Below are 17591 nucleotides of genomic sequence, written 5' to 3' on the forward strand. Positions count from 1 at the left end.
CTCGCATTCAGTCTCAAATAATGCATTTTCTTCATCCCGTTGGGACATGTGATACGCCTCCTTACCGTTGGTATGTTCCAGGTCATCCTCTTACACTTCGTAACATTGAATCTTGGCAGTCATTTCTTCGACCATTCTTGGAACTCAGAGATCCTTCTTCAACTCTTCAGTCTGTTTGGTTCTTAATTTCCCGAAATAACTTGGCGCCATCCGCAAACATTTGTATGGAGGAGTGTACAGCGTCAGGGATGTCATTTATGAAGCAAACAAACAACAGAGGGCCCAATACACTGCCCTGTGGTACCCCGCTTGTGACGGGTACAGATGATGATTTCGTGCCATTAATCACCACACACTGCTTGCGGTCATGTAGAAAGTCTTCTGTCCACGCTACGACATCTCTCCGAATCCCGTACCCTTCCAGTTTAATTTTCAGCCTTTCATGGGGGGTACACTGTCGATAGCCTTGGCAGAAGCTAGGTATGTATTGTCGATATTATCACCCTGTTCCAGAATTTGGGTCCAAATATCCAATACTATGAGTAATTGTGTTAAGCAGGAGCGCCCCGACATTAAACCGTGTTGGCAATACTTTACAAGGTTATTTCGTAGTAGATGTTCCATCAAGGCATCTCTTATAATGCTCTCAAGTACTTTACATACTATGCTGGTTAAGCTCACAGGTCTACAGTTGTTCGTGGAGTGACGATCGCCCTTTATGAATATAGGACTCACATAAGCCATTTTCAATCACTGTGGACCCTTTTTCCATCCAAGCATTTACAGAACAGGATCTTCAGGGGCTCAGCAAGCTCGTTGCACAACTTTATTAGCACTCTGGGATACACCATAACAGGGCCGGGACTCTTATGAACCTTTGGCCTTGACAGTTTATTTCTTATAACCTCTTCTGTGAACACAATGTGGGTCAGTGCTGTGTCGAACCGTCTGTCCTCAAACACAGGTAGGTTAATCTCATCCTCTCTTGTAAACACCGAGGAAATGAAGCTGTTCAATGCCTCAGCTTTGTCCTGGTCAGAATCTGCGTAACTACCATCTTCAAGCCTCAGGTCTGATGATCCTACTCGCGTTTTTAATTTCGACTTTGCATACCGGTAAGACACCTTTGGGTTTGCCTTGACCTTGTTGGCAATCTGCCTCTGCAATTCCTTTTCAGCCCTAATACACACTGACTTTGCTTGGTTCCTGCATACATCCTCCTGTCCTGCTCATAGTTTGACCTAACCCACGCCGTATGTATCACTAATATTATTAGTACACTATATTATTTGTCAATCAAGTGACCCATTCCACAATTATGTAATTGTATAATTTTCAGCCTTCTGGCTGCCATGCTCTTTCAATAAACCGTTTTATCATCATGATCATTATTATTAATATTATTATTACATACATACATGTCCCGTGGATTACACCCCGTATCAAACGACTAATTGAGCAGCGCAACAAGGCATACTGCACCAACAACCGCCTGTACAGAAGTCTACGTTACCAGGTCATCAGGGAAATAAAGTCAGCCAAGAAGTCTTCTTATCCCAGGAAAGTGCACGGCCTCAAGGAGGTCGGCATAGGTCAGTGGTACTCTCAGGTAAAAGATCTGTGGTCTTAACCATCAGTCTTCCAATCTTCCTTTCATCTCTCATTTACCCAGTGAGGAGGCAGCCGAGATAATTATTAACCACTTTGCTACCAAATGTCATACCCTAACCTCACTCTCCTCCCGGCTTACTTACCTTCCCCCTCCCAGTGTTCAACCATTTGAAATTGCCAAAAAACTCCTGAAATTTAAATCCAAACGCTCCACAACCCCAATTGACCTCCCAATCAAACTTTACAAGGAGTTTGCAGTCGAACTTGCCACCCCCCTCTGTTCTATTAATTAATGCATCCCCCAGACAAAGCAAATGCCCTAATGAATGCAAAACCGCATTTGTCACCCCTATCCCCAAGGTCACCACCCCACAGTCCCCTAACGACCTCAGGCCAGATGCAATTATCCCCATACCCAGTCTACTCTGTGAAGACTTTATTTTTGAGTGGGCATTTGCGAGTATTTATCAGTCATTTGATCCACAGCAATTTGGCAATATGAGGACCTCCTCTACATCACACTACTTAGTTAGTTCCAGGATTTCCTGCACAAAAACCTGCAGAAACATAAGACATCACTGGCTATTGCCCTTGTTGGCTTCAGGAAGGCTTTTGACCTTGTTGATCACTGTACCAGGGTTCTGTCTCCACATTCCAACACCTCACCTGTGGTGTTCCCCAGGGGACCAAGATGGGACCACTGTGCTTCCTAATCCTGATCAACGACGTTCTATCGGACACTCCTCACGGGTGGAAGTACGTGGATGACTGCACTGTGGGGGTTACAGTGGAAAATGCCTCACCGGACTATTCATCGCTACAAGGCACACTGGACAGGCTACAGGCATGGACTACGGAGAACAAGGTCACCATCAACCACACCAAAACCGCATAGTCATGCACATCAATACCGCCACCACTCCAGTGCAAGCTCCAGCAGTCACAGCGGGTGCCCATCCTCTCCAGTTAGTGCAGTCTGTCAAACTCCTGGGTGTCACCATAGACCACAAACTGGACTGGAAAGTCCATGTAAACAACATAATCAAGGCAGCCTCGTACCGACTCTACATGCTATGACGACTCGGTTCAATTGGGGCACTCATGCCAAAGCGGAGGACTATCTAAAACGCCTTTATTCTCCCCAAATTAACATACGAGTCACCAGCCTGGTCATCTTATCTCAACTCTACCCAACAAAGTCAGCTAGAGAAGGTACAGAAAAGGGCCTGCTCCAGCTGCAACAACGCTCTCTCCACCCTGGAAATGCCATCCCTCAGTGACAACCACCACGCACTAGCAAGGTTTGGCAGTGGACTACTGTATCATCCTCGTCATAGCCACCTCCTGCCACCAGCAGTCCCCCGCCCACCTCGTGCAGTCCGCCACTACGACAAAATTCAGCCCATAAGAGCCCGCACGGATAGATATAAGAACAGCACCATCCCATCTATTGTTAAAATAATAAATAACTCCTCATTTATGTACTGTACAGCCCTGTAAATGTATTGAACGCATATTATTATGTCTAAATCACATGTAAGTTTGAATATTTTCAGCCACCTGCTGCAACTCTATCAATAAACCTTTATTATTATTATTATTATTAATATTATTATTTATAATATTATTATTATTATTATTATTTATATTATTATTATTATTATTATTATTATTTATATTATTATTATTATTATTTATATTATTATTATTGTTATTATTATTACATACATACATACATACATACACAACCTGGTTCGTTTGTATCTGCCATAAATGGTTTGTTTTGTATCTTGTAGAAGCAGAAAATTAGGCTCAGGTCCATTAAGTTTTTGGACTGTATTTTTGGTGCAGTCTCACTACAATATCGACGCCATGTCATCTGTCCTACCATTTGGTAACATTAGTGAGTCAGTTGGATTGTTTCTCACATTTCCAGTCAAAATGTAAATCTAACTGTACGATTCATTTTGTTCAATCATTCAATAAAGACTGGAACACAATAGAGTATAACACACTCCGAGCTTTGTCACACAAAGTACCGTCTTAGAATATATTACCACCACACACACTTCCTCATCCACCACACACAACCACACGTACAGTACTGCAGTATACCTCTCCATGGACCAGGTCGACTCTCGGGCGAGGGTGTGAAGGGTAAAGTCCCAGTACTCCTGCCACACGGGGTCGACGGTGTTGGTGGTGGCGTCAGTGATGATTGGCACAGAGAGGGTCTGTGTCCAGGCTGAGGTGTAGTCCGAGTGTAGCCCCTCACTGTCGTACTCCAAAACACATCCTTCGCTGTCTGTCACACCGATGTGCAAGTCGCTACTGCTCCGGTAGTCACTGTTGATATAATAATGATAATAGCACAAAAACAAAAATATTAGGACTACTAATATATTTAAATACATACAGTATAATGGTGAATTTATAGTCTTACACCGGTCTTTCTTTCGCTGTGAGGAGGCTGGGACAAAAGCAGGGGGATAAGCCTCGCCTCCTCAGGATCACACTAGATTAGATTTGGATTGCCCCCGAGGGGGCTAGTTCATTGGGCACCCCCTTACATCCTGTGCAAGGTTAAGCGCAGAAGCGGTTACAGCGCCCATCTGGGAAGCATGCAGAGTTCATGCTTGCCTTTATGACTCATGCATTAAGGGCGTAAAAGCCTGAAGGGTCATGGGTTTTGTCAGCAAGTTACATAAAGTGACAGAATGATGAGTGTGTGGGGGGGAAAGTTCCCGGTACAATTTATCTGTTTATGGCAAAGCGTGGCAGGTCCCTAATAATGTCAAGTGCCAGGCCATAGGCATTGACAATATTGAGGGACATACATTTTAGTGTGATTGTGATGGCATGTACGTCGGTAGTGTCGGCTTCAAGGGGGACGTCGAGAGGTTGGTAGGGGATGTCCTTCTTGGCGTAGATACGTAGTCCACTATCATGTCCGCATGGTGGTCATTTGATGTGGACAACTGGAGTACAGTAGATGGGCCCCAGGTGCCAGCATGCCGGTGGGGGACAGGGAGCCGGGGGTGGTGTCCTCGGGCGCGGCTTGCGGTAGGTGGACAGGGGCAGCCGGACACAGGGCAGGCTCTGTAGCGTGGACGCCAGCAGTGATGCCAGGCGGCGGTGGAGTAGGCCGTGAGCATGAGGGGCACACAGGGGGACTACCAGGTTGTGTCAAACCAGAAGAGGGGGGGTGACTGGGTAGCAGCTGGAGGCAGGGGGTAGTCTGTGTAAGTTGGAGATGGCGGTACAAGGTGTATAAAGAGTCTTTCAATACGGTTGGTAAATTTGTGTAAGAGGGATATGATGTGTTGTGTAACCAGAGGGGGTTTGTGGGGGGCACCCGTCGGAGCACAAGGCCTGACAACGTCAGTAGAGACGGAGAGGAGGCTCAGTAGTAGTTGAGTTATAAGACGGCCAGGACTGCTGTATTGCAGCTATACAAGGCCAGGCAGGAGCAGGTGTTGTTGAAGAAGGCGTTGCTGCAGACAGATAAGACGCTGAGGGATGTTGCTCGGTAGGCTGGAGGGAAGGTTAAGGTTGAGGTTGACGCAGCCTTCAGGGAGGCTTTACTCCTGGGACAGGACGTCGTTTGGGGAATTGCCGTGAGTCAGCATTGTGCCAGCCACCACAATTACAACACCTGGGGGCAATAACATAGCCCACACCACCCCCAATGAGGTGGTCTTTGATTTTTTGGGCACAGACAGAGGAGTGATGGTTACGTGAACAGAAGCGACATCTGGGACGATCACATCAGCAGCAGGCGGTGAAGGTGTGACCCCAATGGGAGCAGATGACACACAAAGCAGGCACGGGGTGATAGGGTTCTGCATACAGTGGAGGGAGGACTGGGTGGGCCTCAACAGTGGTTGGGCACTCCCTCCCCTTCCACTTAACTATGACAGCTGCTTGTGGGGTCTTCCCTTGGTAGTGTCAAAATATACTGAGTATACATGGATTAAAGGCTTTGTGTAAAATATAACAGAGTCTAGGACTGCTTTTAGTGTCATGGTGGCCCAGAGGTAACGTTCTCCGGTCACAGTTATAAGATTGTGGGTTCGAATCCTGGTGGGGTGAGGTGTTGATTATATGTAGAAGTCTGCGTGCTTTATTGGACTAATGAAATATATATATAAAATATAATATATAATATATAATATATAAAATACGCCATAGTGAGTTTCCATCGTATTGTGATCCAACATCACGTTAACTCCAGTTTCATAACGAAGAGGAGAACCAGGGAGAAAACAAACATCTTGACTAAGTTGGGTTTCTTTAATCACTAACGTTTCGGAAAAATCATTTTCCATTATCAGAGCCTAGTAATGAACAAAGTAATGAACAAAAACATGACTTACGGATCAAAGCACGAACAAAAACTTGACTTACGGATCAAAGTAATAACCTTAAATTGAACTCCCTGATGTTAAAAGAAACAAAACAGAACTATCTTATCTTAAAAAACCCAAAACAGAACTCCCTAAAACTAAACCCAAAAAGATCTCCTTCAAACAGAACCTAATAGAACTCCTTAAAACTAAACCTAACCAAAACAGAACCCCGACACTTGACATATGAACCACATAAGAACTCTGAACACTATTACTTACTGTAGGAAATCTCCCCTAGATGGCTTGATTACCAGAGTACATGGTGCCTGGGATGCTCTGACGAAGGGATAAGGCACTCTGTAGGGGGAGAGATATAAACACTGAGGCGACCCAAGATAAGGTGACTGACACCTGGTAGAAATAATAACTGACACTAATTATAGCCCTATATAATGAATATAACACTAATTATAGCCCTATATAATGAATATAACACTAATTATAGCCCTATATAATGACACTAATTGTAGCCTATATAATGACTATGGAAGTACTAAGAGGCAGGATAAAGTGACAAATAAGGTGGTGAGCTGACATAAATAAGGTAGCTGACACAAATAAGGTGGTGAGCTGACATAAATAAGGTGGTGAGCTGACACAAATAAGGCGGTGAGCTGAAATAAATAAGGCGGTGAACTGACTTAAATAAGGTGGTGAACTGACTTAAATAGGGTGGTGAGCTGACATAAATAAGGTGTTGAGCTGACATAAATAAGGTGGTGAGCTGATTTAAATAAGGTGATGAGCTGACATAAATAAGGTAGGGAGTTGACATAAGGTGGTGAGCTGACATAAATACGGTAGTAAGCAGACCTAAAGGGTGGAGTGTTTAGTGGCTCAGTGGTGAGGTCGGCGTCACACACGTAACACGTTGACGGCAGGGAGAAGCCGAACAGCCGACCTTCACAGTGTTGGTAGCAGATGATGCCGGGATCCAAGTTCATCTTAACACCTGCCGGAGAACAATGTTAAAGTTGATCTCTAACCATGAAGAACACGTCTAAGTCCATCTCTAACCTTCAAGAAAACGTAAAATTCCATCTCTCTACCTTGAAGAGCACGTCAAAGTTCATCTCTAACCTTGAACACGTCAAGGTTCATCTCTAACCTTGAACACGTCAAAGTTCATCTCTAACCTTGAACACGTCAAAGATCATCTCTAACCCTGAAGAACACGTCAAAGTTCATCTCTAACCTTGAAGAACACGTCAGAGATCATCTCTAACCCTCAAAAACACGACATAGATCATCCCTAGCCCTGAAGAACACGTCAAAGATCATCTTTAACCTTCAAGAACACGTTAGAGTTCATCTCTAACCTTGAAGAACAGGTCAGAGTTCATCTCTAACCTTGAAGAACACGTCAAAGATCATCTCTAACCTTGAAGAACACGTCAAAGATCATCTCTAACCTTGAAGAACACGTCAAATATCATCTCTAACCTTGAAGAACACGTCAAAGATCATCTCTAACCTTGAAGAACACGTCAAAGATCATCTCTAACCTTGAAGAACACGTCAGAGATCATCTCTAACCTTGAAGAACAAAAGTCTCTTCAAGAATTACCGCCCCATATCAGTCCTCCCAGCCTTGAGTAAGATACTGGAAAAGCTAGCATGTAATAGACTAAATTCCTTCTGCAATGCCAATAACATCTTTACAGATACCCAGTTTGGATTTAGAGCTAGAAGGTCGACTGAGAGTGCTCTGCTATCCTTTACTTATGACATCTTAAATTCCTTCGATGACCGTCAGTTCACAGTCGGTATATTCTTGGAACTCTCTAAAGCCTTCGATATTGTCGACCATACCATCCTCCTTTCAAAGCTTGAACATTATGGTGTTAGGGGCCTGTCCCACAACTGGTTTACCTCATATCTGTCCAACAGGAAGCAGTAGGTCTGCTATAATAATCACCAATCTGACTCCTCGCCAATCTTGTATGGCGTCCCCCAAGGTTCCATTCTCGGTCCAGTACTGTTTTTGTTGTACATAAACGACATAGTCCACGCCAGCACACACAAAATACAACTTATTTGCAGACGATAGTAATCTCTATGCCAGCAACTCAGACCTCCATTCCTTGATGAGAACTATGAACACTGAATTAACTAAAATCAGGACCTGGGTAATACGTAATAAACCGACCTTAAACCTTGAGAAAACCCACTACACGATCTTTCACAGAAGGAAAACTTACCCCCAGACTTGGACCCCCTGTACCTTGGTAATATAGTCCTCAAACGAGAACAAAATACTAAATTCCTCGGAGTTATTGTTGATGAGAAACGTAACTGGAGAAACCACATACAAGCCATTCACAGTAAAGTCAATAAACAGTGTGGTATCATGTATCACACTCGACAGTCACTCACTCTCACAGCAATGAAAGAAATCGATCATGATATCATTTACCAACACCTGATACACTGTCACACACTATGGGGGGCCTCTGGCTCTTCAAAAACACAATCTCGGGTTACTGCACAAAAGAGGATTGTACGGACAATGACCTACTTGAAAAAAACGGATCACACAAACGGAAAATTTGCTATATTGAAAATTTAAAAATTCGAAGATATTAACACCTACTGCTGTGCCCTCTTTGTTTACAAATGTATCAATCACTTGCTTGACAATAATTATTTTCAGTTCCGGAATAATCAGAGATACAACTTAAGCACCCAGACCTATTAATACCACCCCCCATGCGCTCCTCTCAGTCCCAGACCTCCATAAATTATCCCGGTGTGAAGGTGTGGAACATCTTACCCCCACCCATCCGAGCAAAGACTACGCTCCCTTCCTTTAAATCATTTCTTAAAAAATATCTATTGTCTAAGTAGTAATATTTCTTGTAATACCTACTATATTTACAGTACCTGCCTTTATTGTACCATCAAAACCGTTTTATCGGAAATTATCATGGAAATAGATAAGTAATTACCATTGCAATAAACATTATTGCCAACTAGACAATCCTGACAGCTCTGTCCTCTTGTTCAACCTTATTACTGTACAACCCATGTTGTACTGCTCCCCATTATACTTATGTTTTTCAATTCCACTGTTATTTATGTATATATAAAATATAAAATAAACTAAAAAAATAATAAATAAATAAAATTAATATATATTGAAGTGATAACCGTGATAACATTATGAGATGTTCTTATTACTACCATGCTATTGTACTATTCCAGATACTAAATGTTACATATTACTTCCTTGAGAAAAATGTACAGTATAGTATATATTAGGTGTCTAAAAGAGCTCAGGTTCTCAACTGGCTAAGCCATGTTAATATTGTTTTTATTATCCACTCTGTATGTGTTTTTCTGGCTAAATAAACTGTTTCAGTTCAATTCAATTGTTTCAATTCAACTGTGTGACTCCTCGCCGAAGACAGGAAGGACATTACCTCTCCGACAACGGCTCACCACACCTCAACTAGTTGGTCAGCCCGCCAACTACTACCTCCTTTCACACGTCTTCAATTTTCGAACTATCATCAACTCCCACCCCTCCCTAATCTTTTATCATTCCCTCCCACCTTTCTCTACACTCACACAAATAACTCCGACACCAATCAGATGAGGGGAATGGGAGAGGGGATTGGGTGATGTGGGGGGATTGGGGTGACAAAGAATGGGGCTTGAGGGGTCTCAACTTTCCACTCTCCCCCTCCCCCAGTATGACCACTCTCCCTACCCTGCTGGAGAGAGACGACCACCCGCCTCTGTATGACTGCCGCTTGAACCCACGGTCCCGCTCTGATCTCCAGTTGACCCCAGTCTCTAAGATGATCCCAAAGTGACCCCAGTCTACCTCAACTAACCCCCAGGTGACTAGTCTTTCCGAGATGACCGGATCACCACGACCCTCCACGTTATCTGAGCTCTGCAAGAGATAATTCAGAAAAAAATCTTTGAAGTGGAACACCAACAACATGAAAGCAATGTGTGCATAAAAAGTTATCAAAGCCATAATTGAGTAAAAGAAGGAGCTAAGAGAACAGTTTCCAGTAACTTGTTTATGTACAATGTTGACGATGGCCAGATTAGTAAACATACCATCCTCGGAGGCCTGGCGGTACCAATTTGTGAATCTATTTGGTAGCCGTGGCTTCCAAAAAGTGTACCATTAGTTGCAGCATAGTTACAGTAAGTGTGCTAGGTCGCCTGCCGCCACCACACCACCCGAGTCACGTCGAAGAAGAAAGTAAACAAACAGGTTTCCTGCCACACGTCACACCCTTCATTACACGATCCTCGCGGGACATCAACTTATTTGGTCAACATACTACCGGGTGGTGTTCTTTTCAGTAGGTCTAACACCAAAATCCACATGTGTCAGGCCTAAAGAACCTCCCTACGTACAGTACATTTATCCTTCCTACAGGACATGTAGCTTACTAACATAGCCAATTGTTCCTCAGACACTCGCGCCCTTCCATTATTTAAGTCAAAGAAGGTAAGCATGACCTCTGCATCACGATTCCCTGTCGAGCGTCTTAAATGCTCTGGCGATTCGCCTCGCACAGTTGCACATGATGAATTGGGGTGTCCAATCAACTGGACTGCGTGGGACAAATTAAAAAAAAAAAAAAAAAGATCTATGGCATATCCTTTAACCTAAGTAATAACAGAGCAGTTAGACTGTTAAGAAGCTGCTACACATGAACACTTAACTCTTTCCGCTCTCAAGTTATTCTACGGACAAGGAAAAAGTTTATCATACTGATTCGTATGTCAAGGACGATCTCGGTCTTTGTTTCGAGTTAAGCAGCCTCTCTACATATCTATGAATTATGCAGTTTCCAAGTGTATTAATTATTTATATAGTTAAATAGTTACAGGTGCGTTGACTACCCTACTCAAGCAGTTAAGTGTGGGTTTAAAACTGTCGGGAGGAATGAAATGAACTGCCCACCACCGTTTACTACCTGTTATTCACGAGTGCGAGTAGAGAGGGTGGTGCCTGCTATATCCCTGTCAAGAGGTTTAGTTAGTTTAAGTACTTCTATATATGTCAAGAGTTAAGGTTAGTTTAAGTTTCTCCTGGTTTATATATACGCCATAAAAACCTCGAAGCCCCGGTGTTTAAAACGTCATAATATTAAAAGGCCAGGGTCACGAGATGACAGGAAGCTGAGCAGCCACCTCCTCCTCAATGCTGTAACTACCGACGCACACCCCCACTAAAAGGTTTGTCCCTTACTATTGTTAATGCCTATGTGCCTCCCTCCACCCCCACCGTGCCTATCCTACCACATCACAGGCCCTCAGCCGTCATCAATACCCCTTCCTCCTGACCTAATATCCCTCCCCCTAGAGACAGGCCTGACACTCTACTTATTAGGGACCTGCCACACCTTGCCATAAACAGATGTATTATATCGGGAATCCTCCCTTCACACACTCACCCTGTCACTTTATGTAACTTGGCGACATACTCCATGGCCCTTCGGGCACTTACGCCCTTAATTGCACGAGTCAAGAAAGCAAGCATGAAGTCCGCATGTTTTCCTGTTAGTTTCTGTAAACGCTTTTGCGTTTCGCCTTGCACAAGATGCAAGGGGGTGCCTAATAAACTAGCCCCCTCGTGGGGCAAATCTGAACCCTCGGAGCTTGTGTGACTCCAAATGCGACATGGAATGGCATGAACTGCCTAATTCCCCCCAAGTACTGATTAGTGCAGTAAGGTTTATCATTATATATCTAGAAAAGTGAGACATCCGGGCATACTGAGTACATACAATGTTTTTGTCAAACGACAAATATTTACATAATGTACTTTTTTATGAAGGAACTATAGGGTATATGACAGACTGTAATTATAGGCTTACCTGAAGATTAGACACCCCAGCTAATTTTACCTTAAGATTAACTATCCTAACGTTAACAACCTATCCCTTAACTAACGCTAACAATAGCAAACTGACCTTAACTAACGCTAACTTCATCTAACGTTAACCTAAACTAACGATAATATAACCTCCCAAAAATCGTTACCATAACCTAATCATAGCTGTCATGGGTTGCGCTGGGCCTCCCGCACAACCCATCCCAAACGTTTAAGGTACCCGGCCAGCCGATAGGGGTCATCTCACGCCTCAAAACCACATTTTAGCCAGTAGGCTTTAGACCTTGGGTTATAGAAGACCTCCTGCTCTGCGGATTAAGAACAGGGGCCATACAGTCCTACCAGTACTGCGAGTGTGTGTGTGTGCAAATCACCGAGATTGTTGTCAAGTCCAGCGACAAGTCAACACATCCTGTAAAGGAAGTGATCAATGGTGAGGGCCGGCCTAATAGATCTAAACGATTAATTCTCCAGGTTGACAAACTCTCCCTTATAACTTATGGTACTGTGGCGCGAATGTGAGTGACTGACCTATCCATGCAAATTATAAGACCAGTGTATGGAATTGTGCCAAATAAACGTAAGTGCAATTATCTGCCCGTATCTGTTACCCCTCTATTATTATTATCATCAAAGGTAATGACTGATTGGTTATGACAAGTATAACCAATAACTTAGATGGATGTTGGAAGTTAATGGAATTCATTAAATCATCATTAATCAAGTACACAACGCATTGAATGCCGGAAGCAGAGTGAAATTCTACGTAGTGATACATCATAATCTCCTGGGTGAGTAACCAGTGTGAAGGTATCCGAGTTCTACGGTAAGAAAACCACTCTTGCATTTAAAACCTAACACTAACCTAGCCCCCCAGGTAGCGTTAGGGTGTTTCATCAGATGAAAAAGTTGGGGTGTGTGGCAGATCTTAAAGTAATCTCAATTATGACAATAACCTAGGGGTTATACCGTCAAGTAATACCAACAATTAACATAATATTGTCCTCCATCTTATACTGTACATAACCTATACTGTATTGAAAGTATACTACGGTACACCCCTTCCTATTTTCCAGAATTACCTATTATTACAGTAAGCATGCTGGTTTCCCTTTAAAATGTTTATGCTATGTCAGCATCTGTCCTAACAAAAGCAAAACAAAACTAAAAGTTGATTTTACAGGGCGAAAATCGACGGTCCTATTAAAAAATTGGTGCTTATTACATCACTATTATTCCATTGCGTTAATAAACCAACAAACTTAAACGTAATAAATATTACCGATAAAATACCCCACTGTATCCTGAGGTACTGTACGCTATTTGTGGAACGTTAACTTAGCTGACGGTCTGCAGTACGGTGGTATATTGTAGATGACGTCTCATGCAGACACTGTTGCTGCAGTATAGTGCTGTACAGACCAAACAAAGCTACATATCTACCACTCCTACTCAACTTAATATACATTATGTACATTATAAATCTGCATATAGCCATGTTAAGGAGAAACAATTCGCACCACAAACCGAAAACCTCTCGTCTTTTTTTCATATAACAGTTTGTTGAATAACGGTACAGTACACCTTGCTCTGTACTGCCAGAATTCTTATTTTCTTACGAATTAGTATACTTACATGGGTTTAATTTATATACTTTATGTGTTATCATATACTAATATCAGAGCAAAATGTGAAGAACACTTAGAAAATTATCGCTGCCGGGTCAAAACTGTAGTCTCTGTAAACAATTTCTATACTCCGTTATAAGTCCAGGATTCTGTTAGGACTCCTATCGTCTCAGTTTATTTGACTGAAATAACAATTTATATTATTCAATTCAATTAGCACAATAACGGCAATGGTTTGACAGCTTTCGCGCATCCTTCAATTCAATAATAAAACTTGGACACTATCGACACCCGCACCACACACCCCTGACAGCTATTTTGCTTCACCATAAAATCTTATCCATATACTTACCAGTAAGTATTAGTTCTAGCGCCAACTTAATGAGCTGATAGTACAACCACAACTAGGGAAGACGTTGGGTCTAGAAGGAGTGAGAGCGGTGAGGCCAATCTAGCCCAGTTTCACTTTTACCCCTTAGGCTATACCCATCACTACCGCCATCAGGTCTCCCAGTATTGACAAGGTTTAGAAATATGGATAAATAGATAGGTGAATGAGATAGATTTATTAAAAGATAGATATTCAATAAATTGCCATACAAGTTTATAATGATTCATTCAAAATGTACGGTACTGTACATAGACACTGCATGCATACAATGTACATAAACAGTGCAAGTATTTAAACAATGGTAAATAATGCAGGTATATACTGTACATAAAGACACAGCTATCTTCCCATATTTTGGCGAATACAGTATATCGCAGAAAAATTGAGCCATCCCATCCAACCACCTATGTGTACCTCAAAAACAGCTGGTAGTATTGTGGAACCTTGGAACGGGTTAGCCAGTTACACCATTTATTCGCACAATTACTTATTTTTTAAGATGATCATTCTCTTTTGGGAATGTGTCCGTATTCTACAACTACAATAAGAGTAAATCCACTATTTTCAACCAACATTCATCGAACAACTAGAAGCTTGCATCCAGTCAGGCATACCAACGCACAGGATGTATCACGGATTCACGGTTACGTTTTCTTTTACTTTTTACTTTCTCCTTTTCGCCACTGATCGGCTGGTTTGGGCGGTCGGTTACGTAGGCAGCTACCAAACAGGGAGGTACTACGCCTGGGATGATATTGGAAGCATAATGTGTTGTCTAATGGTAGACCCTGCTGCCATAGGACATCACAAAAATTGTGACCAAGTCCCATCTGACTTTCTGCCTCATTTACACACAATTGCAGGGTCTCAATTGTTTCTCTTACCCTTGACAACACAACATACATATATGGTTTCTCACTTTTATTTTTTTGTTATGTATGATCCTTTATTATTATTATTATTATATTTTTATAATTGTTATTAATTTGTATTAGCATTATTATTATTATTATATTTCTATATTTTTTATTAATTTTCATTAATTTTCAATGTTTTATCATGGATCCCACAGAGAGCAAGCGAACTATAAAACACATACCGTAACATTGAGCCAGATATTATCCTCATAAATTCGTATGGTAAGAAAACTCAAAAAATAAAAATATTTAACTACAGTGTCTACCAAAAGAAGAGTCAAGACAACATGGTGGAATTGCGATAGCCATCAAACGAAACATACAACACAAGATACACGACTCATTCCAAGAAAACTTTCTGGGGATCGAAATTAACTGCCCAACAGGACCTATTATAATCGGCACCTGTTACCTCCTTCTGAGAAGACCCATATTCCCACTAGCAGACATGCTCATACTGATGAGAAGAAATATACCAGCATATTTTCTGGGTGACCTAAATGCACGACACAGCGTCTTGGGGCACTAGGATAACAACGCCGTAGGGCAGATTTTAAACACATTAATGAGTCACGGCAACAAATACACCTTGGCCCGGAATTCCCCACATACATCAGAGCAGGTCAAATCGGACATCCAGACATAGTACTAACAAACCAGCATCACCATCTTGACCTGCAAATGGAACCCGGCCCAGTAGCCATGTAATGGGCCCCTGTCTCATCAACAGAACATATTATATAAATGGGTCAAATACATCTGATATTTTATTCAGATTCACCACCCTGTAACTTTCCACTGTCTATGAGTAAGACATGAGTTGTACACGTGAGAGAGCAACTCTCCCAAGAGGGAAGAAGCCCATCGTCAGTATATCTTTGTAAGCCCGCACTGCGAGGCCCTTACCCCTCAGTCACTCACAGCAACTTATATCGGAAGGACGTGACCAACGTTTATGTTACATAAACTCCGTCCCTTTCTCATTCACTCATATACAGTGGAACTTACGGTCGATCTACACTCAGGAATTATAGATACAATCCTTTTATAATAAAACAAGGAACTACAGTTGGGATTCGTTACTTAAACCCAAATAATAAATATATGTGAACGGCCTGGTTAATTGGACAATCCAGCCGATTCAACCACCAGTGACCATCTCCCTATAGTAGCCAAACAATCCACGTCGCCAATACAGATCCCTGCCAGGATGAGATACAGCTACAGCCGGTCCAACTGGGAGGAATTCCAAAAGGAGTTAAACAATCACCAAATCACCCAACTAAACAACAAACACACTTCCCAAATAGACAACACACTGGAGATATGGTACGGAAACGTGAGCCAAGCAATGGAACATCACATACCCAAGACCACTCACCGTACATTACCACAGCCTCAATACTCACATCAATCAAGAATTCTACAGACACAATTCAGTAATTTATTAAAATTAATCATAGAACAAGGATGGACGCTAGAATACAGAAGACAATATTACACCATACACGAACAGCTAAGAAACATGTCCAAAGAAGCATACGTGAATAACTGGGAGAAACTAATAGCAGACACAGAAGCTGTTGACAGTATTGTGAAGAATTTGTGTTTATCAAAGAGGACTACAGTGCACAAGTGTGTTTGTGACCTGTTGGAAATCTACCTGCCTATTGTTTGTCTGTACACTAATCCGACCGTCGGGGAATTACAGGGGACTGGCGGGACAGCCAGTGGTAAATCACCGACGCATTACAGAGGGGAGCAAACACCCAAGCCACTGGACCTCATCATAAACGAAGAGGGTATGGTGGCCAAACTGGAACATCTCGTCCCAGTTAGCACCAGCCACCATGTAATGTCACATTCAGATTTAACTGTTACTTAGTTCAAGACAAAACCAGGCCAAGGTGTAAATATTATAAGGGAAATTACAACGGGATAAGGGAGAAGATGAGGGATATCCACTGGCCTGATTTACTAAGGCATAAGAACGCAGACACTACGCTGACGTTTTTTATGAAAGTCTTCGAGGTAGTAGATAATGACGAAAATTACGATGTTATTTACTTAGACTTTAGCAAAGCATTTGACAGAGTACCGCATCAGAGGCTTCTCAGAAAAATTAAGGCTCATGGTATCGAGGGGAAAGTTTTAAATGGGATAAAATCATGACTTACCGACAGAACGCAGAGGGTCAGCGTAGATGGTGTTAAATCTGAGTGGGGGCCGTGTAACCAGTGGGATTCCCCAGGGGTCAGTACTAGGCCCACTCTTGTTCATAATCTACATAAACGATCTAGATACTGGGATCAGCAGTGACATAGGCAAGTTTGCGGAGGACACCAAAATAGGGTTGCAGATTAATTCAGGGCAGGATGCAAATGCATTACAGAAGGATCTAAATAAACTGCATGGGTGGTCTGAAAAATGGCAAATGAAATTCAACACCAGCAAGTGCAGCATACTTAATATTGGAAGAACAAATACTGTCAATGTATACAGCCTTAACAACATCAACCTAGAGAAGTCGACTTGTGAAAGAGACCTAGGGGTACTTGTAAGCCCGGAACTACGGCCTAGAAAACTGTGTTAATGTTCGAAATAAGGCAAACAGAGTATTGGGTTTTATATCTAGAAGTGTAATTAATAAGAGTGCAGAGGTCTTTTGCAATTATATCTTGCGCTAGTCAGGCCGCACCTCGATTATGCGGTTCAGTTCTGGTGCCCTAATTATAGAATGGATATCAATTGACTAGAGTCGGTGCAGCG

At 42.3% G+C, this 17591-nt stretch overlaps 1 protein-coding gene across 1 annotated transcript in view; it reads right to left on the reverse strand.

Annotated features, from left to right (window-relative positions):
- The window catches only part of LOC121858603 (MKRN2 opposite strand protein-like), a 30823-nt gene that overhangs the window by 3060 nt on the left and 10172 nt on the right, over window positions 1-17591 (reverse strand). Inside the window, exons 2-4 of the mRNA XM_042355111.1 lie at window positions 6834-6972; window positions 6240-6317; window positions 3727-3957 (exon numbers count right to left, since the gene is read on the reverse strand). Of these exons, the coding sequence (XP_042211045.1) occupies window positions 3727-3957; window positions 6240-6317; window positions 6834-6964 (440 nt within the window). The 5' untranslated portion in view covers window positions 6965-6972. The remainder of the gene's footprint in view (window positions 1-3726; window positions 3958-6239; window positions 6318-6833; window positions 6973-17591) is intronic.

Source organism: Homarus americanus, unplaced genomic scaffold (genome assembly GCF_018991925.1).
Source record: "Homarus americanus isolate GMGI-L3 unplaced genomic scaffold, GMGI_Hamer_2.0 scaffold74, whole genome shotgun sequence".
Classification (NCBI taxonomy): Eukaryota; Metazoa; Arthropoda; class Malacostraca; order Decapoda; family Nephropidae; genus Homarus; species Homarus americanus.